At 40.4% G+C, this 22,920-nt stretch overlaps 1 protein-coding gene across 5 annotated transcripts in view; it reads right to left on the minus strand.

The window, feature by feature from the left end:
- Positions 1 to 713: 713 nt before the first annotated feature.
- The window catches only part of ABI2 (abl interactor 2), a 58,795-nt gene continuing 36,588 nt past the window's right edge, over positions 714 to 22,920 (minus strand). For 2 of the 5 annotated variants that reach the window (XM_084289122.1, XM_084289121.1), the window contains 6 exons: positions 17,919 to 18,016; positions 17,224 to 17,370; positions 16,072 to 16,196; positions 12,082 to 12,240; positions 7,856 to 8,029; positions 714 to 6,903 (listed from right to left, as the gene is read on the minus strand). In XM_084289122.1, the coding sequence (XP_084145248.1) occupies positions 6,728 to 6,903; positions 7,856 to 8,029; positions 12,082 to 12,240; positions 16,072 to 16,196; positions 17,224 to 17,370; positions 17,919 to 18,016 (879 nt within the window). In that variant the 3' untranslated portion in view covers positions 714 to 6,727. Of the gene's footprint in view, positions 6,904 to 7,855; positions 8,030 to 8,351; positions 8,439 to 12,081; positions 12,241 to 14,928; positions 15,103 to 16,071; positions 16,197 to 17,223; positions 17,371 to 17,918; positions 18,017 to 22,920 lie in introns of all 5 variants that reach the window. The other 3 variants (XM_084289123.1, XM_084289124.1, XM_084289125.1) reach the window with 3 other exon arrangements.

Raw genomic sequence — 22,920 nt, forward strand, 5'->3', positions numbered from 1 at the left:
AGAGGCGCAGAGGTACTTGGTCTTGCATGTAACTGAGCTAGTCTCTGCCTTGAGCCAGGAGATGGAACACCATCCTTGGGAAGCAGCAGCTGCAGTGCATGCTCTCACCTACCAGAGAGGGAATGCAGCTCAGTGAAAGGAATTCACAAGCAGCACAGCTGTGCGCATACCACAAGGAGTTCAGAGCTGGCCAGGACACAGCACATAGAGCAAGTGTCACGGCCCCAGGGCAGACATGTCACTGCTGAAAGAAGAACAGCTCTTGTGTTCCTGCAGGCCCAGAGGAAGGGACTTCTGCCTAAACACTGTTAGTGCAGAATGTTACTTGGGAAAAGCAAGGGAGAGCAGCTCTCCAGCCAGCTCAGACGAAGCCGAGCCTACAACTGGTACAACAGGATGGCAGCTGAGAGCCGTGAACATGGCATGGGTGCCCTGTGCTGGAAGAAGAGCTGGCTACCCAGTAGTGGTAACTGCAGGAAAGGCAGTCATACAGAAGTGGAGAGAGCAGCTGCTGAAGGCAGCGGGCTGGACGCAAGTCATCATACCTGTGCTGACCTCAGAGCTCCTCTGGAACAGGGCTGCATACACAAGCTACTTATCCCAGCCTCGACATGTTGAAAAGTCTGTAGCAAAAGACAAGGAATGTGGTGCAGCAGTGGCACACTCACAGAACACAAGGTGACAGAACACATGGTGTGTGCTTTGTTCTTTTTATTTAGGGCTCGTAACAAGAGGGTTTAGTACACAGCAACAGTTAATTCCAAGTACAATTAAAAAAATTTAAAAATTGGGTTTTGCACTCACTTGGAAGGTGGTTCAAATGGCACACACAATAAAACGTTACCGGCGGCACACAGCTCCCCAGAGTCCTGCAGGCTTGATCATTTACAGTGGGCTCTGCACTCATCCACTGCATCAGCAGTGCCAAAATCAAAAGCACAGGGTGCTTCTCCTCTGACTGCAAACCAACGGTGTGTGGGGGGGGTTCTGCTTTCAGAAAAAAAAGTACATGGACAAAAGATCCATGTTAGACACTAACATTTCCAGAGAATTCATAGAAACTACTTGTCCATGCAAGTTGCAAAAGACACTTTTTCAAATGTGAAAAGAAGCACTTGGGCTTTACAGAAAAAAAAAATCTAGACGTCAGCACTTTAGCAAGGCGCTGTAATGGAAATGAATTTGTACAAAGCTCTTCCTCATTAGTAGATAGTGGTAGGATTTGTCTGAGGTTTTAAGAGAAATAGGAACAACTACACTGCACGTATTTCAGCAGTCACCACACAGGTATTCAGCAGGATGCTGGGCCTAGGCTTACCTCTGGCCAACGGGCTGCTGACTTTACCTTTTTGTAACTCATCTTGGAATAAGCAAAGGTATTAATAAAATGGGTATGTTCAGAGTACCAAAGAAAAAAACAGTTCCTGCATTCACAGGAGGGTGTACAAAACACATTGGTTCTTTTCTTTGAATGAAAGCAGCAGAACACCGTGGTCTGTGAATTATTATTTGTAACAGCAGTTGGCAAACCTTGGCCGCATCAAGCATTCAACAACCTTCCCACAGAAAGGAGAAGAAGGTCCCGCTACTCTTGTACTTTCAAAAAAAAAAAAAAAAATTGAAAGGACTGTTGCTCCATCGTGACTTCAGCTACTGAAAAGAAAAACTGTTCCCCTCTTGCACTGTTCTGACCTCTGTGTAATACCATTTTAGCCACAAACTATGGCTGTGCCTAATACTGAGTGATGCCAAAGGATGAGGAAGGTGGAAAATATATCCGTAAGCACAGTAAATTCTTCAACATGGGTCCCTATAAGCTATAAACCATCATCTACCTGCTCATACTGTTTTACAACACTGCCTTTTCTCAAGATTAAATATTTGCCTTAGTGACCACAACAGTTCTGCACATTTCCCACTGCCACTATTGCCAGCAAAGGCTTGTCTGACTAAATACTCTGTATGGGTTTTGCAAAATTTACTGAAATGCTGCAGTCCTCAGTCAGTGACTACACTCAATGCTAATAAACCCAGCAGAAGCCACAGCACCAGTCCCCAACAGCCTCCTCTAGCAGCTTCAAACAAGTTGCCCTGTAAATGCCACCAGATTACTAACCAAAGAAAAGTCCTGTCCTTTCCACATGAAAATGTAAAACTTTTGTATTTGATCTATGCCTGATGGCCAGAGACATAATTAAAAGTGAGCTTATTCCTCGTAAAGAGAGGCACAGCTACAGCGTTCACTGGGAACTGCTGGAAGCTGCTGAGCAGAGCACAGCAGCAACTCGCCACCCTCTGACACAGGTAGGAGACACCCCAGAAGCACAATAGGCTGCACCAGTGCATGACCCTCCACCACCAGTCAGCAACTCACAAGTACGCGGCAGGCGGGCAGCACACCCTCTGTCCAAAAAGGAGCATCAGTCCTGTCGCTGCTTCCCTTCCCAAAGGCAGCTGAAAAGCCCAAGGTAGAAGTGCTGCTTGGCAGATGCTGCATTGCTGCCATTGTACCCTTTGATTCTTGGCTGTCACGAAGAGCGCTGAAGAATCACGCAGAGCAGGGGACCAAGCATTCTGCTCATTTGCAAACACGGCGCTGGGTCTGCTGAGACAGGCATGCTGGCATAAGCAGAAGACAGGCACATCCTCTTACTCCAGAAAGCAATGCACAGCGAGAGCCCTCAAACGGCAAAGAAAAAGTTCCCAGGAGGCGTGAAAGGAGAACAACCTGTTCTAGCAAGGGCTAGCTGGTTCTCAGCCTTCCTGCCACCCTGGTAAAACACCCAGCCAGAGACCAGAGGGACGGTGGGGGAGCTGTGGTGCAAACCAGCAGCAATTTCCACCCACTTCCAGGAAACCTCAACTCAAGTTCCTGTTATCACTTACAAGAGAAGGGCCATGCTCCACCTCTTGCCCTCCAGTGAGAGCAGCAGCTTGTCAATGTCCGTGTCTGTGCAGCTCTCACAGGTCAGGCTAGCAAGTCCCCTGGCACTGCCTCTGCCCTCTAGTGCCTGCTCCAGCTACTGGGCATGGAGGTGCGGTCAGGATGCAGAGGCATAAAACAGGCAGCTTGGTTTTCTTGCCACTCTCAACCAGCTGCTGCAACAGCCAGTGAGGGGAACAAAGAAAAGCAATCTGAAGGAAGAAAAAAAAAAAACACACGCAAAAACCAACAACATGAGACACATGCAACCCCAGCCACTCAGGAACAAAGGCATGAAAATAATTTGCACCCACACTAGCTGGGGACAGTATGACCTCCTTTCACCCAGGCATGTGGCTGAAGGAGAGCTGTAGTTAATAGCTTTGTCCCAAGGGGGCCAAGAGCAAGGAAGAACTCTGCTACAGCAAACCAAAGCAAAATCCACAGCTACAGATTCCCGTGCACAATGAAAACATCTGGCTGGGCTAACACAGCTCTCATGAAGGGAGAAACGTTCATTTTGGCCATACAGCACTCTTTGGCCTATCCTGGAGGGTCTCCTTCCCCTACCTCTCATGCACACCTGCTGCTCTGATCAACAGCTTGTGATGCTGAACACCTCCTACTATGGCAGCAGAACTCAGTGAAGAGAAGTTGTGCATCCATGTGAAATACTGAGGGTTTTTTCCACGCTTCTCCCCTACCCCCCTTTTAGGAACATATGTAAATAAGGAGGTATGGGGTGAAGGTTTTGGAGAAGACATACAAGGGACAAAACTGGAAACGCAACCCTCACTGACTTCACTAGCATGCATGTAACATTAATACACAAAGCCTGTTTACCTTGGCCTGGTCTATGACCATAACATCACATCATCCCCAAACAAGCCACAGAATTAAAATCTATACAAAATAAAAAGTATGCATAAAACTCAACACATTTATTTGCATTAGTACTGCATAATAAAGCTTAAAACCAGCAGGAGGTGACCCCAAAATTCCATCCAGAGCAGCTCTTATAGGACAAACAATACCACATGCTATCTGCAGAAACCCAACTAACCTTTGGCCCATTAAGCCAAACCAGCCTTTGAAGGAGCTTGGCACATCTTCAAGGTTTTTCAGCCTCATCTTCTGTCCTGAGCTCTGACATGCATTCAGTACTTTCCAGAGTACACACTGCTCCACTCTGGTAGCTCTCAAAACAGAAAACTCACAAGATACACAACCAGCTGAATGAAAATTAAGGACATGGGTGTGTATCACACACTATGGAAGTACACACAGTCACCACCCATCAGTCAGAAGTATTCAAGCGCATGCTCTTACACATACTGAGTTAAAGACATGATAGCACTAATGCGTGACCTCCCAGCTGGAATATGGGTGTGCAAGGAGAGAGCATTCACTCTCCTGTAGTAATGTTTTAAGCTGCCAAACTCAATAGGTTTGTGCACTGTGTGCTCAGTCTTCACCAAAAACAAACCAGAAACAAAACAGAAGGCAGGAAAGCTCCAATAGTCCTGGAAAACGCAATTCTTTGGTGCATAGGGGGTGGCTGTGTAATACTGCACTGCAATCCCCCTGATCTCTAGCCATGCAAGCACTACTGCCCTATGCAGAAGCTGTAGGCCTGCCCTGTGGCAGTGGAAAAAGACATTCCAGGTACGGGACCACCAGTGTTTCTAGGTATGGTCCCACAGAAATGGGCTGAGGGAACTGACCATGGCTGCTTCTGCTACTCTTGCTGCAAGACAGAAGGAAGGTAGAAGGGTATCTGTTCTGGCTAACGTTTATTCCAAATACTAATGCTGCCAGCTTCTAGAAAGAAGACAACAGCGTCTTGGCTACACAGCTGCAGACTAAGCCTGGGAGAAAGTAACTTCCATCTTTGCACTGGTTGCTTCAGAACTGTACCTCTTGCAGGCTTCCACCAAACTAGTTCCTTTTACACACTGTTACAGGAGTTAATGCCCTCTTCTGCAAGCTCACCGCAGATACCAATAAAACTTACCGGTATCCCCCACACACCTCACCTGTTTGTTTCCTCTTTCTTCGCCCTTAAGCAGCTGTGGCTCCTTCACACTCGAGTTTGGATGAAACCTGTACCTCCATCCTGATACTGCACTGGCTACCAAGCAAGGGGATTGTGTCAAGTCCCCCTGCCAATATTATCACAGACTCACCCTTGGCACTGCTCTCCGCACTGCTGTTTTACGCACAGGCCTCAGAAGAAAGCTGCAGTGTTACCTTGCCTTTGACAAGCTACTGCTGGTACCAGCTGGAACTTGGTCAGGCGACAGTCAAAAGTTGTTTAGGAAGATGCCCTGGCCCAGGAGGCTCTCACAACGCAGGGGTCATTTGTGGGCCAACAGGACTGCAACTGGAGGTTTAATTGGTTCATTCTGTTAGTGCATCACATTCACCCAAAGACAGTGTTTAGTCCTTCCTGAGGGCAGACTAATACAGCCATCATTGTACACTGATCTGCAAAGCAGAACACTGAGCAGCATTTTAACTGAAACTTAAAAAGCAAACTATTAACCCAGGGGCCTTCACTTGGTATTACTCCACCCTAGATCCACCAGTACAGCTCTAAATATCTGTTTCTTCAAAATAAGCAATGGAAAGGACTGGGAAGAGAGCTAGGACTACTACTAGTTACTGCTTGGATTTCCATGGGAAACCAGTACACACAACAGCCCTTTTTACTTCCATTGAAGAGATTTTGGCAACAGACATGAAGACGACGATTACCGTTTGTCCTGCCTCTGCACAGGGCTCTCACAGTACATATGCAAATCTAGTCATCAAGTACAAAAAGCCAATTTACAATACCTGATTGGATTTTCAAGATTATATTGTGCATAAGACTAAAGTTGGGGGTAAGTTTCTCTAGTGCAAGCACGCGTGAGTAGATCTGAACCTTAGAGATCACAGCCCCTAGAGTTTATCCTCAGACCCCAGGAGGACCTGTAAACTTCGTTTCACCTTCACCATCAATGGCATCTGTGAGTTCCGTTTAATCCAGCAGCACCCGTGGCAGGTAGCTCGGTGCGGAGCAGCACATTTACATCAGTGCATAACAAAAACCAAACCTGTTGCATTCAAAAGATGAGGCAATGTGGGTGAGGGTCCTCTGGGCTGCAGCCATCCTAATTGTCTAAACTAAAAGGTGAGTGATTCAAAGCCAGCTCTGTGTGCCCTGTGTCAGCCTACATGTGCAGAGCAGCTGCAAAAGTGTTTATGCTAAGATGTAACCACCTGTAAGGAAGTCAGATACGCGAACGGCTTTGTGTACAAATCCCAGTGTTCCCTAGCACACGAGCGTTCTTCCAGCTGCACAGGAGTGTAGTGTAGAAACAGGAGGGACGTCCACTGGCCAGCAACCCTTCACCACACGCATCCCAGGACATCCCAAGTGCCAGGCACTGCTGCCAAAAGTAGTACCATGAGGGCACACAGGATTCCTGAGATAGATCCCAGAGCCTGTCGGAAGTCAGAATTTGACTGAAGGGTCAGCTGCTCAAGGAGTTCGTTACATCTGAATGGGTCAGCTTAATTCACCATCATATGGCTCAGGATAGCCTCTCTGCTGGCAGCCGGAAGAGCCATTTGTTCAAACAACTCAAATCACTATTGTTTTATAATGAGGGAGGAAAAAAAAAAAAAAAAAAAAAAAAGAGTGGTTGTTACAATTATCCTTCATTCAGCTATTCTGGATGGGGCCCCAGAGGCTGGTGGAGATCCGGGAAGCCCTGACAGCTCCTGCAACAGGAGATGCAGAGCTCTGTCCTCGAGTCTTCACTCCGAGTAATGCATGATGGACTCTACATAGTTCCCTGGGAAGAGCCCCGTCACTCCATTCATGACCCCTTCGTACCAACCGTCATCATTCTTCTTGATGACATATATGATGGCACCTTCCTGAAATGACAGCTCATCTTCTTTGTCCTTCGTGTAGTCATAGATGGCCACCACTAAAGAACAGAGAATCAGAGTATGGACTGTTAGGAGAGGTACGAGCATGTACCTCAGTTATCTCCACATGTAGATATATAAAATGCACATGTGCAGTCCCATTATCAAGAAATCACTCCCATCATACATAATACCAAAGTAAATAAAATCCACTTAAGAAATAGAGAAAGAAACACAGTGCCTCTCTAAAACAAAATGTATGCCTACTGTATCATCAGGATTTTTTCCTACAACCACATAATAGTGGAAAATACTAAACAGATGAAAGCTGCTTCAGAAACTCAAAGAAATATGACAAAACACTGGCAAATATGAAACAGAAGATATGTATCATTACCCAGATAACATTTAGAAAACATACATTTAAAAAACTCTACAATCATACAGTATAGCTGTTAAGAAAAGCATTTCTACAGGGAAATATATACAGACACATACATACAATAAAATATACATATTTATGTACAGAGATACCTACATAACATATATATATATGCAATATGCAAGAAAGGTGTCTTAAGCATATGCACCACTAAGAGGGAAGACTCCTGAGTCTCTTAAGACTGGGCATGCTTTGCATGCCCCTTACAATGAGGCCATTAGAAGAGGGCTGCACACATGCCTCTAGGACACTGGGTGTGCTTTGCACATCCCTTAAAAGGCTCTTACAAGGATCCCCATACACGGCCCCCTTAGAAGGGGTGCGGTGCACAAAGCACGCCCAGCGTCTTACAGGTGCAGGCACACGGCCTCTTCATGAAGGGCACGTGAAGCCCTCACAGAGTCCTATGGGCGTGCAAAGAGCACCCACCCATGTTTTAGAGTCACACCATGGGACACTTGGCACGATTTGTGCACCTGTAAGAGAGACTTTGCACAGGGCTGGATACCAGGAGCATATAGAAACTATTACAAAAATAATCCCACCATCTCTAGCAGCTTTAAACCTACCCTTTTCTAAGTAGGTCCGTGGTGCCCATGGAGGGTCCTCCTCCGCGTAAGGATCGCTGTACTCCACCACAGCTGCTTCCTCCTCCTCGTAGTCCTCTGGAGGTGGGGGCGGTGGGGGGGATTCATCGAACACTGGCTCATCCACAGGCGGTGGTGGGGGAGGAGTATCTGAAACTGAAAATAAGCAGCAGTGTAACCATGAAAGTATCTTTGAGAGCTATAGCTAAAGGTTTAAATAAGATTCCCTATCCCAATTATTGGCTCTGGCATCAATGTTTGGAACTTGTGAAGATACACAAGAGACAATAAAATTCAGTGAATCAGGATCCTCCAATTAAATTATTTTCCTTTTTAGCCCCCCTTAGGAACTTTTGACAAACTTGCAGAGACAGTAAAGTAAGCAGAATTCTGGCTGTACACAGACAGTTGTTTCATCCACTCGAAACAAAAGCCACATGCAGTACTAAATCATCGCACAAGGAAGCAGCAAACTTACTGTTTTCTTGAACTCTGGCCACAAATCCCATTAGCGGTAACTGTGGAGTTACCTGTAGGATGGAGGGGGGAGGAGGAGCAAGGGATGCTGCCACAGAAATTAAAAAGAGGCATTCAGTTAGAAACACAACAAAGCAGCAAACAGGAAAGTAGACATCATCACCACTCAGACAACATAGCAGTCTGCCAAGAAGCTGCGATAAAAACGATGGCATTCAAAGAAAAATGGTTCAGGGTGTTTATGTTTCCAATCCTTACTTCAAGGAGATTTATCTATTTTTAGTATTTCCAACTCAGCTCTTTTTCTTAAGATCAAGAATCCACGCTGAAGTAGTAGTACGATCTGACTACAAGATTCCCTCAAATACATGTCTATTACTGCTGGACTTTATGAATAGGCCTAAGAAACAAATATGCCAAGAGGCTTATTTCCCTACAATCCTCCACCTTTTAGATCCACTTAATATTATAAAGGTAACACCTTTTCTGTAACAGCATCCATAATTCCTTAGTACTGATGCTGGATATAACAAGTTTTCTCCAAAATCTAGGCAAAAACAACAACAAAAAAAGCCTCATTTAACTTATTTTAGGTGAACCAGACAAAGATGCCTTTGAGAAACAAATGACTTCTGACCATGGTCCTTGTTGGCAGATTAAAGCACACTGTGCTGCTGCAGAGCAACAGAGGCTACTCTAAATGGGCTGCCTTTCTACCTTATCTTTCTATCTTATTTTGCAAACCACCAAACTCTGAACAGCTGTTTTGCTGGTAACAGGAGAACTGTCTTTGTATGATACACATGAATTCACATTTAAAGAATACGCTTTCAGCCATCTGCAGATGTTATACCACTAAACTGTGGTTTAAGCTAGTGACAGAAACTGAAAGTTTCAGTTATCTAGTTAGGGTAAAAAAAATTACTTAACTAAATTACTTAATATTTTATCTAGTTTTAGTCCCACTTTGTAAGGCTAATGCAGTACAATTCTTTTTTTTAAGCAAGTTCCAGGATTATTTTTCGGAAAGCACACCTCAGGAAAAGCACAACTAAATTATTTCTTGTTAGTAGTGGCGTACAAAGACTTTTAATCACGTCCAAAAGAACACCAGGGAAAAGGGTCTACACTTCATGTACCAGTACATTTATTTAGCTTACAGAACAGAGCTAATTAAATTTCAAGCTAATTCCAGAGCTGCTACATATGACTTAGTATTTCTCAGAATTATTTCACATCATCAAATGAAAAAAAAATCCAAGGTATTCAAAATTAATGTCTCAAATTTTCCTATTTGCTCATTTTAGTAACCACCACTTTCAATTTCTTCTGCCACTCATGTTCACCTTCCTGTCACAACCACACACCCCAAACAAAGCATGCAAAATAAACATAAAAAGCACAATGCAACAACCATCCTTTTTTTGTTGCAAGAACAACCTTGTACTTCTACACAAAGCAAGCTCCATTATCTTACCACTTATCTTATAGTTCTTGAGAAACTTTGAAATACTTTTCTAATTACAACCTCTTTGACTTGAATGAAGTGACTCCAGAACGAGTATATTCCTTCTTTCAGTATAACCACAGTAGCTGGGAAAAGTTTTGGTCTTGCATTTATGAAAGTGGGAAAAAGGAACTTGAAGTACTATTCAAATGCAATAACATTCAGGAATTCAGCATTCCTGTTCAGCTATGAAGTGCTCCCCTTTTTAACTATATATGCTATGAAAATACTTAGTTTCAAAATGTTTCCTCTACTCAAGTCACATGAATACATACAATCCATATCTATCGTATGAGACTAGCTTCAGTTTCCTACATCCCTTCAGCACGCTGCGTTTGTGTGCTATATATAATTCTTTGAAGGAGATAACGAGGCTTTCCAGGTAGTAAAATAGATCGCTCTAGACAAGCACTCTAGACAAACACAAAAAAAATCCCTTTGTTAGCTTGGGTTGCACAGTTTAATCAAATGGTGATGGCTAACACTAGCTGACATCATTCCTTATTTATGTTAACCTTTTGTGAAGTTTTATACTTCAGTCTACACACAGTGCAGGCACTCTCTCATTATATTGTCTCTATAAAATACATAATGACTCTAGTTTTGGCCTTTACTGTATTTGGTCAATACAGTTATTTATTTATTTATTTATTTTCATGTAATGACATTTTAAAATAATGACTTCTTATAAAGTGCATCAGAAGAACTCTATTGCATTCCTGCTATCTCAAAAGATGAGATAAACACCATCTTAAGCATTCCCACTCAACTTGCTTTCATATAGACCACTGGTAGAATAAAAACTTCATCAACACATTTGCTGTGGATTCATTAAGAAATGCCTGAGAGCACCTTTCACAAGATAGCTTCAGCCTGATAAGAATTCAGCTATACGAACAGCGTGTAGTGCATACCACCATCCCAACATGCCCCCACTTTTTCCCAAGGGTTTTCAGCCTATACTGAGCTCCATACTGCTGGCAGCTCAACTCCTACTGATATTTAACTAACGTAGCAAAGTTGCACCACTTGTTAGGTGACATAACTGACAAGGGTGTCTTTGGGACAGATTTATGCCGAGATCAGTTAGGGGTTTGCATTTCCATACTATTTTCTTTTCAGTTGCTGAAAAGGTCTCACCATGAAGCAGAAAAATTACCTTATCTTAGTAGCAGTATTGAACTGAATAAACAAAAATGACTATGCCACAATACTTAAAAAAAAAAAAAAATTAAATTAAAAAAAAAAGTATTGCTTTATTGCCAAACAACCTGCAAAGCAGAACAAGCCATAAGTTTGTATTTTCTCCTCCTCTTTGGGAATGCTGAGAAGCAACCGTGGCCTCCATCCTGCCACTATTACCCCTGTTCCTTACAGACAACAGTCCCTCTATTTGTAGGATATTCATCAATTACACATATTTGAGCATCCTCTCCTCTCAAGGTGCAAAAAAAATGGTTTAGTTTAACCACAAAGCTAATAAATTCTGTATTCTGCTCTTACTACAACAGCTTGTTTATGTATGTCAGTATAACTGAAGTATTTTGTTTGTGACTTACAGCTCAAGCGACTAATCACCATAATCATTACTTTCTTTTTGGGTCCACAGACTGAATCATGGTTATGTAACTTATTTGAAGTCTATTTGGCATCTTTATGATTACCTTTAACAATGCAGTGGTAAATTCCAGAGAATTATCCCTTTACTAATACAGAAATGCACAGCAGTTGTCAGAAACTCTCTGGATATACCAAAAATCCTCTTTACTGCAAAAGGTAATATTGAAAGGTTTCCCTTATAGCTATTTCCCTTTCCTTCCTGTCCGTTCTCCTTCAGATTTCAATATGCATGTAATGTGCTTAACAAATACCACATATTTCAGGCAACTGAGCTGCAGTTTACTCATATAAGCTCCTCCGTCCTCATTGTCCCCAGCAGGACCATCCACTTCCTTCTCAAGTTAAATGCACACATCTCTTTGATCTCTGTGAGATTGAAAGTAATTCATCTGGCAACAAAGCCCATATTGTTCTGGGCTGCTTGCCATAGTGCAAGCTGAATGATCTGTACTTGCACCACAGCTTCAGCACAACTACCAGCACTCTACTGGAAGTTAACCTGAGACAAAACACAAGATCTGCAGTGGAGACAGAATTTCAGAGACCTGAAGTCCAGGCAATTCACCCCTGCATTGAATTCAGCACAGCAGAAAACCTTTCTTACCTGGGTTCTGGTTATAAAAAGGTCCTCCATTCATCTGGTTCTGAAGGCTCGTCTGTGATGTGATTGAAGGAGGACGCCGATATGGCAAAGATCCCCCTATTGTTGGGGGCGTGTGTCGAGATGCAGGCCTGTTCATGCTGTAGAACTGAACTGGGTGACCTGGGTTAGAAAGGGAAATGTGTTACCAAGGGAAGAATGAAGCTTTTTTTTTTTTTTGCTTTTTTGCTTTTTTCTTTTTTAATAGCTACATTCAAGATTCAAAGGCTTGGAAAGGTTTCTGTTCTTTAAAGGCAATCTGCATCCTAGGTGCATTCAGCCAGTTCAGCTACCAGATGACAAATACTGGATGTCTCAATAGCAATATAATAATTCTCCCAACTGCCTGTACTTAGTACTAATTGCAAAAACCAAAATGGAAATGCAAAGGTATCTATGCTACAAAGTTTCAAAATGAAAGACAGTCATTCCCAGTTGCAGATTTTATATAATGTATTATAATAACTTGCAAATTCAGTCATCTCATTTATAAACCTGTGAAACATAACACTTCACAGTCCAGCCATCAAGCAACACAACATGTACAAACTGTATGTATACCATTTCTAAGATTCAGAGATGTTACCTTCTACATCTGAAAAACCCAATGCTAACTGTCTTATTGCTGTTCAAGAAATATATAGAGAATCATCTGGGGAGAAGAGAATATTAGAAACTGCTTGAAGTATGGAATAAATGAAATCACACTCAAAGACCTAATTTTCAAGGAGCTGTCAATTGAAATAATTCCTTAAAACTTGCTCTCCATTCTAATCACTTCCTATATCAAAATAATTGATTCTGAATCTAACTAAGCAATATATGCTTTCCATAAAACATATGAACACGAAACTGGCAATTGACTTTGCATGTCACTCATCACCACCCAATACTAATCAAGAAGTAGGACTATTAAGGCAGCCTTTGTGCTCACGTAGAATTCTCCATCTTATACATGGTACACAACAGCACACAGTAAACTAGACTTCTTACACCCATATGGGTTATTAACTTCCCTAACTATTCTGCTTCCACCATTTGTTCTAGAGGTAAATTTCAGGGTTTGCAGAAAAACGAGGGAAGAAAGCCAGATGGCCATTGTGGCTGAGGAGGCATGCATGCAGTGAAGTAAATAGGGAAACAGAACACATGAATGAGCAATTTTTAAAAGTCTGCACTGTTCTCCTTTTACATAAGGTGTAAGGAGGTTCTCCATTATGCTTGATTACTTTGCAAAACTGCATACTAGGTCAGTAAAGAAAATGCAAGTTGCTTTCTGCGTTACTTGCTTCTAAGAGCAATTGCATTAACTAGAGATTCCCATTCCTCCTGCTTTGTACAGGTATGTGCGTCTCAAACAGCACACTTCTTACAGGTGAGGAACAAGAGCAGTTAAGAAGCAATCCACCTAGTAAAAAAAGCTTTTCCACATTATTCCTAGCGTGCCTTTTCAGTATGTCTCCCCATTACTTAAAGGACTGTGAAATTGGTGGTGATTGCAAAGAAGGGGGAGAGAAGGAATGGGGATAAGAGGTCCTTAAGGACCAAAAACTACAACCTTGTAAATGGTAAACTATCCAGTCTCTTCATGTATATTATTTCAGAGAAGCTATGCAAGCAGCCTCACTAATAACACAAGGAAGGAAATGAAATAGCAAAAAAAAAAAAAAAAAGTTTCTCTCACAAAATTGTAAGTTAGTAGCCATTGAAATATTAATTTCTGCTTGATTTAGACTTGTCCGAAATACAGAAGCGATATGGTTAAGAACTGGGATACTGACGGCGCATAAAAAATGGAAAACTGAAGTGCTCATATACCTCATCTTCTAGATGCGAAAGTAGTTTAGACTTCAGTATCATCTGGATACCAGAATTCATCACAGTTCAGAAACTTCTGTCACAGTCACGGATTCTACTATAAGTATTTTCTAATTTTATATAAACCACTGCACCTTAAATTAAATACAATTTCAAGAATGCTTCTGGCACCTGGTGAAATTCTTTCTATGAGAGACCAACACTAATAAACACACACATCAACTGATGCCTTTGTAAATCAGATTCCACTAGAATGAAAAGTAAGAAAACATGTAGCCACGTATGAATTTGGCTATCTAAGACAGAGCTTTACAATGCAGTGTAACACCTCATTAAAAGCTAAAACAGAACTGTGCTATGGTTAGTAAGTACTACATGCTGCAACTTCAGCACATGAAAAAATAAAAAATGTGGGGTAATTTCATAAGCAGTAACAAAGCAAGTTGCATTACATGCCTTAAGTACTGACTCTAAAGCATCAAACCAAAATGCTTTAGTACTATTCTCCATAGCAAAAACTTGTGTTTTACTTTACTTCTACAAAAAGAATGCTCTCCTTAACAGTTCATTGAAAGGAGACTTGTCATTTGAAAGCACTGAAGAGACAAACCATATAAATTATACTTTGCTAGTTGCACCATTTTTAATCCGATCCTGGAAGAGAATAATCAGACCTGGAACTCAGTAAAAGTCCCAGTATCCAAACTTCAATAAAATAATAATGTAATAAATAGCTATGTAAATGTAAAAAAGTAAAAATAATAAAGTAATGGCTGCTGTTTATAAAACTAGCACACCTTGAATTGTCTGCTCTAACTATTACCTTATAGCTGGGTATTAGCAGATACTTCTTCTATATTTAAAATAAAAGAAAAGCCAATGGAAAAAAAATCAGTGCTTCTCAAGGAACTTTTTCTCAAGGAACTCGAGGAAAAGCCCTGGACCGTGATCACATCTGGGTTCATCTGCCCACACATCAGAGCAGACACTCACCTGTAGAGGGTGTGGAAGAAACAGCAGGGGGAGTTGGAGAGGTGAAGCCATCAGCAAGGGGCTGGGCTCCTGCAGCAGCATCTGGGGCAGCGGAGGAAGGGGCAGGAGCAGGAGGGGTGGGGGCAGGAGCAGAGGTAGCAGGAAGGGGAGAAGTGCCAGCTGAGCCAGCAGGGGCTACATGAAGAAAGGAGGAAGAGGTGGAGTTAATAAGGAGATATGTTAGCAAGGATTAGAGAAAGCCTTTGACTATTCAGTGTTAGCACCTTACTAGATGCATAGTATTTTGGAATGCACAAGGAGATGGGAGAAAAATAAAGCTATTGAAGAAAGGCTCATTCTTATGTAGGCAGCTCATGACAGTCAAGCAAATCCACTGCTTCTTTCCAGCTCTGAAGGTAACAACCCTGAACTTTTCACTGCAAGTCATTATTTTGGAAAATGTCTTTATTCCTTGTTATTTACACTGCAATCTTTATCACAGTTGCCTTTAGCTTTTGTACTAATTAGAAAACATACAGAAGAGGAAAGCCAAAATTTTCCCATTCTTTGGTTCAGAAGCATCATATATTTCAGATTACACTGTAAGCCAACTGTACACTCTTCTTCACCAAAAGTGCTGAGCAAAGGAAAAAGAAACACTGCCTGTTTCTGGGAAATCTGGGGCGGTTTACACTGAACAAATGCCTTTTCATGACAACTCAGCTAGGCTTGCATTAATGTACTGAAGATTTACATTCTGCTTGCCTCTCTTTTAATCTAATTTTCTAAAAGCATGCTTCTATAGACCTGCGTGGACAGCCAATGAAAAAGCATCAATTTGCTTAGAAGGACAAGGGAGGTGTTTCCCCAGCCCACCAAAAAAATTGTGTCCTATCTGGTCCTATGCATGCAGCCAGGCAAAAAATTCTGATAAATCAAGTAATATATAAAATAAACACTAACGAACATCAGAAACTCCCAGAAAACATTTTACTTTAGTCAGATTCATACTAGCAATAGCTAGGACCGATTTCAAGGACTGCATGCTTCTGGAAGATGAATTTGGAGATTCCTCTTGGGGCTTACTCATCACGGTTTTTAGGAGATCTGCAAATGCTGAAGCTAATGCTGGGTCAGAAAGAGGAAAAGCCAGTTTCTGTTTACCTGGATAGACACTGGGAGGAGATGGCGTGGGAACAGCAATAGGAACACCCACACTGCCACTTCCACTGTTCTCTCGACTGCTGCTCCGACTACTTGGGTGGCTTCCTCCACTACTCCCACTGCTGCTGTAAGAAACCAAAATAACCCAGGAAATGAATATGCTGCTCTACATGCTGAAACACAAGATCCCTCAGACAGCACCTTAACTAATTCAGAGGAGTAACAGGGAACAAGGGAAAAGAAACAATGATAAAGACCAATACAAAGCTTAGTTTTCTCAGTAGTCATTGTCATTTTGGTTACAATTTTTCTCCTAGTTCTAGTGAACTTCCTCCAAAATGAAACACGTCTGAACTTAATGCCAAAGCATGCCATTCCAATATTGTAAAATCTCTGCTGAGCAAATACAGACCTTTTTGCTGTAACTTAAAAAAGGTATCGACTGTTTAAACTCTGCTTTACGTGCTTTCATGTAAGACTACTGAAATAGGAAAATTTTAAGATAATCAAGTAAAAGTCACATTAAGCCAATCTATTTAGCCAGCATCAAGTACTCATGAAGTTTAAAAGGTAAAGATTCCAAGGGAAGTATTTAGACCTGTCATATCATGAAACTCTTCTCATTATCCTAGAGAGAAGGCTAGCTCTCTACAGAACCTTTAGTAATATAACTCAGCTTTATTCTGTGTTTGAAGTTTTCAATATCCTCAAAATACAATGCTCTTTTTCAACTTCTCAATCTAAAAACAAAGACGGTTCAAACAAAAATGTGAATGGTAAGCACACCAAGCAGTCCTTCAACATGCAAAACTTAAGTTGTGTACAATGTCTTTTCCCAGTTTTGTAAACATTTCACAAAATATCACAGTCTAAACACTTGGAAGATTACAAAATTTTAGTACAGCATTAAGTGCAATAACTATGTTATAGTACTAAAATTAATGCAACCATAGGATTAAACGAACCATTCACAATTCACTATTCCAGTTTTATTACAGCACATTGTTGACATGCTAAATGGCATCCATCTCCAGTTATCCTTGCTTGAAGCTTCACTGTCAAGATGCAGATAGATTTCACATTTATCATAGCATTTTTGTCCATACACTTATAAAATACTAAGTACACTTTGTGTGGGACTACTCTGAATACCTGTATGTGCGATTCCTCTGATTCACAGAAGCCGTTCTAACAGGGCTCTGCTGTGAGGGAGCCATATTGCGTGTTGGGCTAGGCACGTAGTCATTTGGTACCACCGGAGGACGTACTGGCTCCAAAGTACGATAAGGAGAGTGACGCCTACACAAGGACAAGCATATTAAGATAATAAGCAAATTAGCAAAGAAGCAAATTAAGATAGTATAGACAAAGACATTTTTCATTCTTTGAAACATTTGCTACATACTAAGCATCATCAGAAGTTAAAAATGTTTTCCTGTAAGTCTGCAATATCTACTTCAGAGGATGAGAAAACAGTCAAGGGCATTTTTCATGTACTTCATGTACAACAGCGCCACATGCTAATTTTCCAGTTGTTTAGCACCACCTGTCAAAACCACACAGCTGATGACTCTCTATGCTAAAGCATGTAGTTTTAAGTGTTCTGCAATGATAAAAAATGCTTCTGTTAGGAGGGCTGATGATGCCCTTTATCTTGTGACAGAAATGTGTTATCCAGTATATAAGACATGATCAATATAAGAGGATGCTGATGCAACTTCTCATCCTGTAGATGGTTAAAGCAAAACCAACCAACCGAAACAAACCACACAAAAAGAAAGAATCTTTTTTTTTTTTTCCTCTCCTTGTTCACCTAAACCCTTTACATGCTTGGTAACTCCACTTACCCAATAGTTCCTTTTCCTGACATTGGTGGACTTGGTGGCTTCTGGGTGGGTGGTGTTGTACGAGGCAACCCACCCATCTTCATATTCTGCGTGCTGACCTGCGTGAAAGAACGGGGAGAGAAATGGCCTTCACTAAGCTCACTGTCTAAGGAGAGAGATGCCTCTATCAATGAACTCTAAGTAGGGGAAGGTTTAAACAAAAAATAAATTGAGAGGCCATGCATTCTATATGCAATTTCCACTCTGCTAAAACTCAAAGAGTTGCGCTCAAAGGACTCTTTATTACATAGGATTTTCAAAAATTATATATACAAAGAGTGAATTTGTCTTTGGGCTATCACAAACATTAAATCAGTGACAATGCAGGCATTGTATGTGAATTGGTTAAACCTCCCAGTCACTTTTTAAGACAAAAGTTATTTCACATTGCCCTACCAAATGGTAAATTTCAAAGAATATTTTTAAGAACTCTTTAAAAATATTTAGGTTTATATAATAGGCCACAACTTAATGTAATTAATACAAATACAGAGAAGCCAACATAATGTCCAAATATGTTCCATTAATGTTTTAATATTTTCACAGTATTAAAATAATTTAATAAACTGTTTGTTATAAATATCAATAGTACACATGCAAAATTACAGATAAAGCTATATATAGAAAAACACAGAGATGTATTTCTTTCCCCACCAAATTCGTAGCAAACTGACCTCTAAGAATTGATAAACATATGGGGAGAAAAATTATTTGCAGTGATGTGATGTGACTACAGTCATCCCCTTGCATTCTTTCAGGTTAAATTACAAAGAAACTTTTATATAAGAGAATTTACTATAACCTCTAAAAATCAAGAAGTCACCTGCATTCCTAACTGTCTGATCAATGTAGAAATCGTAAACAATTATTACTGATGTAGGCATTTTGTTTACCTGCATACTGCCAGCCAAGCATAATTCTCTCAATGCGTGCACCATTACAGGAATCTGTATGTGGTCTTCTTAAAAGTCTCCATTAAATAGCTTTTGATTTATGAATGCTCAAATTCTTGCTTAGGCACAAAAATATTCAACAAACCAAAATAAGTATGCTTACATCCCTTTTTCTGTTGTTCCTGTCATGCTGTATTTCAGTGTTTCTTATTTCCAAAGTATAAATCTTGTCTACTGACCCCACCTCCCATATAAAAAAATGGCACAGTAGTCAACACATTAATAATATTTGCAAACATCGTTAAAGGCAAATTACTTCTTTATAATTTGTCTATAACAACTTGCTTAAAATCCTGGAAATGTTTACTTTTGTGAATTTGTAAATACTGAGGACAGTGTAAAGCATAATATGTTCAGTATTCTGACACTGAAACTTGATTCCTTAGCTCTCAAGAACCCGTGTTACAACATTTTCAATTTCCTGGGAGGAAAAGAAGACCAAGCCTTGTAAGTTTTTGTTGTTGTTGTTGTTTTTGTCAGATTCAAAGACAAACATTGGGATTCAGTTGTGCAAAAAGTGCTTTGCAATGTCAATTTAAGAAAAGTCTTTTGAATAGCGTTATAAAGTCCTTTAAGCCAACTCTAAGCAGCAATAATTCTAAAGTTAAGTCAAGTGAGGGATGAGGTAAGCACTGAACTACAACTACTTGAAGGGAAAAGGGAAAATGTAAAATGAATCGTATTTTATTCTATACACGGAACGTCAAGAAATAGCAAAAAATCCCCCCCCTTTATTTTTTTTAAAGTTGCAGCATCCCCTGTATTTCTTATCTCATTAAAGATGTCTGTTTCATCCATCTATTTGAGTTGCCCAAACAAAACAAAACAAACCAACACCATTTAATTAAAAACTCACAGCAACATTTGCTACAGGTTATTTCAAACAGTCCGTTAAGCCTAGTAGGACAGGGGTTTTGGATGTCTTTAGAGGACAGCAAACTTAGACCAATCTGTGTGTCCCTGAGCAGTCCTGGCAGGTGTTTTAACTAGCTACACTATGGTTTCTCCCCAGATGATGTCAGCACTAGCTATCACTTCACAGTTAACAGAATGTGCTACAGTTAAGAGAGCATCCTACTTAACCCTACTTTCAAGAGTGGTATTACGTGCATACAGTAATTACAAGAAGAAAAATGACTTTTTAGGATTCCACTGTGCTAGAATCACATGAAAAGGAGAGGAATGCAGCTGGAGGGTGAAGTGACATAGCACAGCATACAGTAAGATGTGGAAGCAATACTTGCCCGACCAATGCAGAACTCCAGTTACTGCCAGTTTCTTTTATTAACACTAACTAACATCCCAACATAGGATGGTAAGACAGCTTTAGAAAATGTGGCTGAAATAAAAATAACCTTTGTTAAACAAGAAAGTTCAGTCACAAAGAAGCTGTTCAGAAAGACTAGTCTGAAAGATGGGGAAGTGCACTGACAGAATGCTTAGTTTCAGGCTCTTTGAAATAACTTTTCAACACCGAAACTGAAATGTTGAAAGAACAAGTAAAGTTTACCAGGACTGTCTTCAAATCTGACAGGACTTTAAGACTAACTAGTGCAAGTTAAACAATTCTGTCTGAATAACTTCCCCTTTTACTTTTATTCCAACAGTTCTAATCAAAGCAGACAGACCTGTAGAAATAATATTATGCAAGACACTAAAAGGGTTACAGGTTGTCTTGAGGAAAGAAAATGAAAATAAAATTTAAAGCTATACTAGTTGTAACTTCAGTTGATACAAACATTGCAAAATTTCCAACTTCCTTCTCCTTTTGTCAAGGAAAAAAGAAAAAGGAAAAAAAGGGGAAAAAAAAAAAAGGAAAAAAAAAAGGAAAAAAAAAAAGGAAAAAAAAAAAGGAAAAAGGAAGCTATTAACACTCCCCCAACCCTTGCAAAACTTTATTCTGTTGCCTACTGCTTTTCCTGTTTTGGACATAGAGTTGGAAAGAGTTTCCATACCCAAATCCTCATCCATATACAATCCTCTTACAAACTTTTACAATCCAAAGCAATCACTAGAACTCAAGGTTACATTTGGGTTTGTCACCAATTTGAAAAAATCAGTTTTCTCATTAAGCTGGAATTTCTGAGTAAGCTGGACCTTGCTAGAAATTGCCCTGTTTCTGATGACATTTCTCCTTAGCTGCAGGACTCCACAGATCGGTGGTTAGTTTGCAGCACAGAAATTTCAAATTCTTTTTAGGAAACTGTATGGTAAAATAGAGCCTGCAACAACAAAACAAACAAAACAAAACAAAACAAAAATACAAAGAAGTACTTCTGTCCTTGCTTGCTACTGTCAAAACAGCTAACGATTGTGCTAAAAAATAAATAAAAAATTAAGAGAGACAAAAACAATTTGGGCACAAAGCTCAGAGGAAGAAGAAAAAAAAAACAAACAAACAAACAGCTGAGTGTTCTACAAGAAAGAAGACAACCCAGTAAACCCAGAAAAGCACTGTACATGGTCCACACAGAATTGATGGAGAGATTTTTCCAACTTTTTTGCTTCTTTCCCCTGAAGCAAAAAAAAAAAAAAAAAAGCAGAAAACATCACCCACTGAAATTACATGGGGGGGGTGGGTTCTAAATAGTTCTAGAGAGAAGACAGACACTCCCAGATAAGCATTTCTTTGACTGGATACCTTATAGAGGCTTTTTGTACATTAAGTAGCATGCAACAGGGCTACAAAATAAAAGGTCCAAAGATCAGACCTATAACTCTGGCAGTGCTGGAGCTGGAATATGAAGCTTTGCTGCAGAAGGAATTGCATAAACAACCTAAACCAAGCAGATCTTGGGTAAGTAACACATCCTAGAGGATGCTCTGGGATCCACCTCCACAGTAACAGCAGTAAACTGAACTTTAAAGAAATAGAAGGCTTGAAGTTATCACTACATATTATTCTGTTTAAGAGAGGCACTGTTCCCTGAAGTGCAGAAATACATAGTTGGTCAGATACAGTTGGTCACCAGACCCTCTAAACGTACTTGCACAAATGCAGTTTTTTTACACAGCTTTAAGGCACTGAACAGTTTATTTACACGGCTTTAAGGCCTTAACAGCAGCAAAGATTTAAACCTACAACATTTTTACTTTTCAGTGTAACACCTCATTGTCAGTTTCATTACCAAGTTAAACTTTTTCCCCAAAAAGCCTCAATAGCATATATTCTACACAATCAAACCTCACAAAGAACTACTTTCTAAAGCTAAAGTAATGTTTTAAGGGCTGTTCTATTGTCAAATCTGATTTTCTAGACCTTTCAGGTCAGCAAACAATTTTGCAAATCTATTAAGAAAGAGCGTCCCAGCAGTAATGTTGCATGGATGACATTCAGAAACATCAATCAGCTATCCAGCCTTCTTGAATGATTTTGTATCTGACGCCAGCAAAAACAACCCAATGCTGAATGAAAACTAACTTCCCACGCCTTGCTTCATCTTGTTAAAGCTACAGAGAGGCTGACAGATCTTTTGCCTGTCATCTGCTACCTCAGAGTAAACTCCTTTTCAGGCTGTGCTCAGCCACTTGAATAGTTACTTTGCAAGTCTAATTAAACCATATTTTCACCAGTTGATTAACTGTTTGATATAGAAGTGAAATGTCTAAATTTCACTGTCTTGTCCAATAACCGTAAGTAAAAGCTTCAGCAAGCAAGTTTACCTGTTTTTACCACACTCACCTATGTAAAATAATTGGAGAACCAAGTCCAGCAAATAGAAAAAGGCTTAAACAATGTAATTTTCAATTGATTTGCTGACAGAAGGTGGTACAGATACTCCTCTGACTTGCAGCTGGAATTTTCTTCACAATTTGTTTAAAATTTAAGTTTAAGCTACCTACACACAAGTACAGTTAGTCCCATCAGTCAGTTTAATTTTATAACTGCTCACCAAGCTACGGTTTCTTTGCAGCCATGAAAAATAAATACAGGCTAAGAACTTCATATATAACCTCTCAAGTGAAGTAAAATTAGTATTCACATGAAACTATGTTGTTTTTTTTTTTTT

This window comes from Netta rufina (assembly GCF_964035555.1).
Source record: "Netta rufina genome assembly, chromosome: 6".
Classification (NCBI taxonomy): domain Eukaryota; kingdom Metazoa; phylum Chordata; class Aves; order Anseriformes; family Anatidae; genus Netta; species Netta rufina.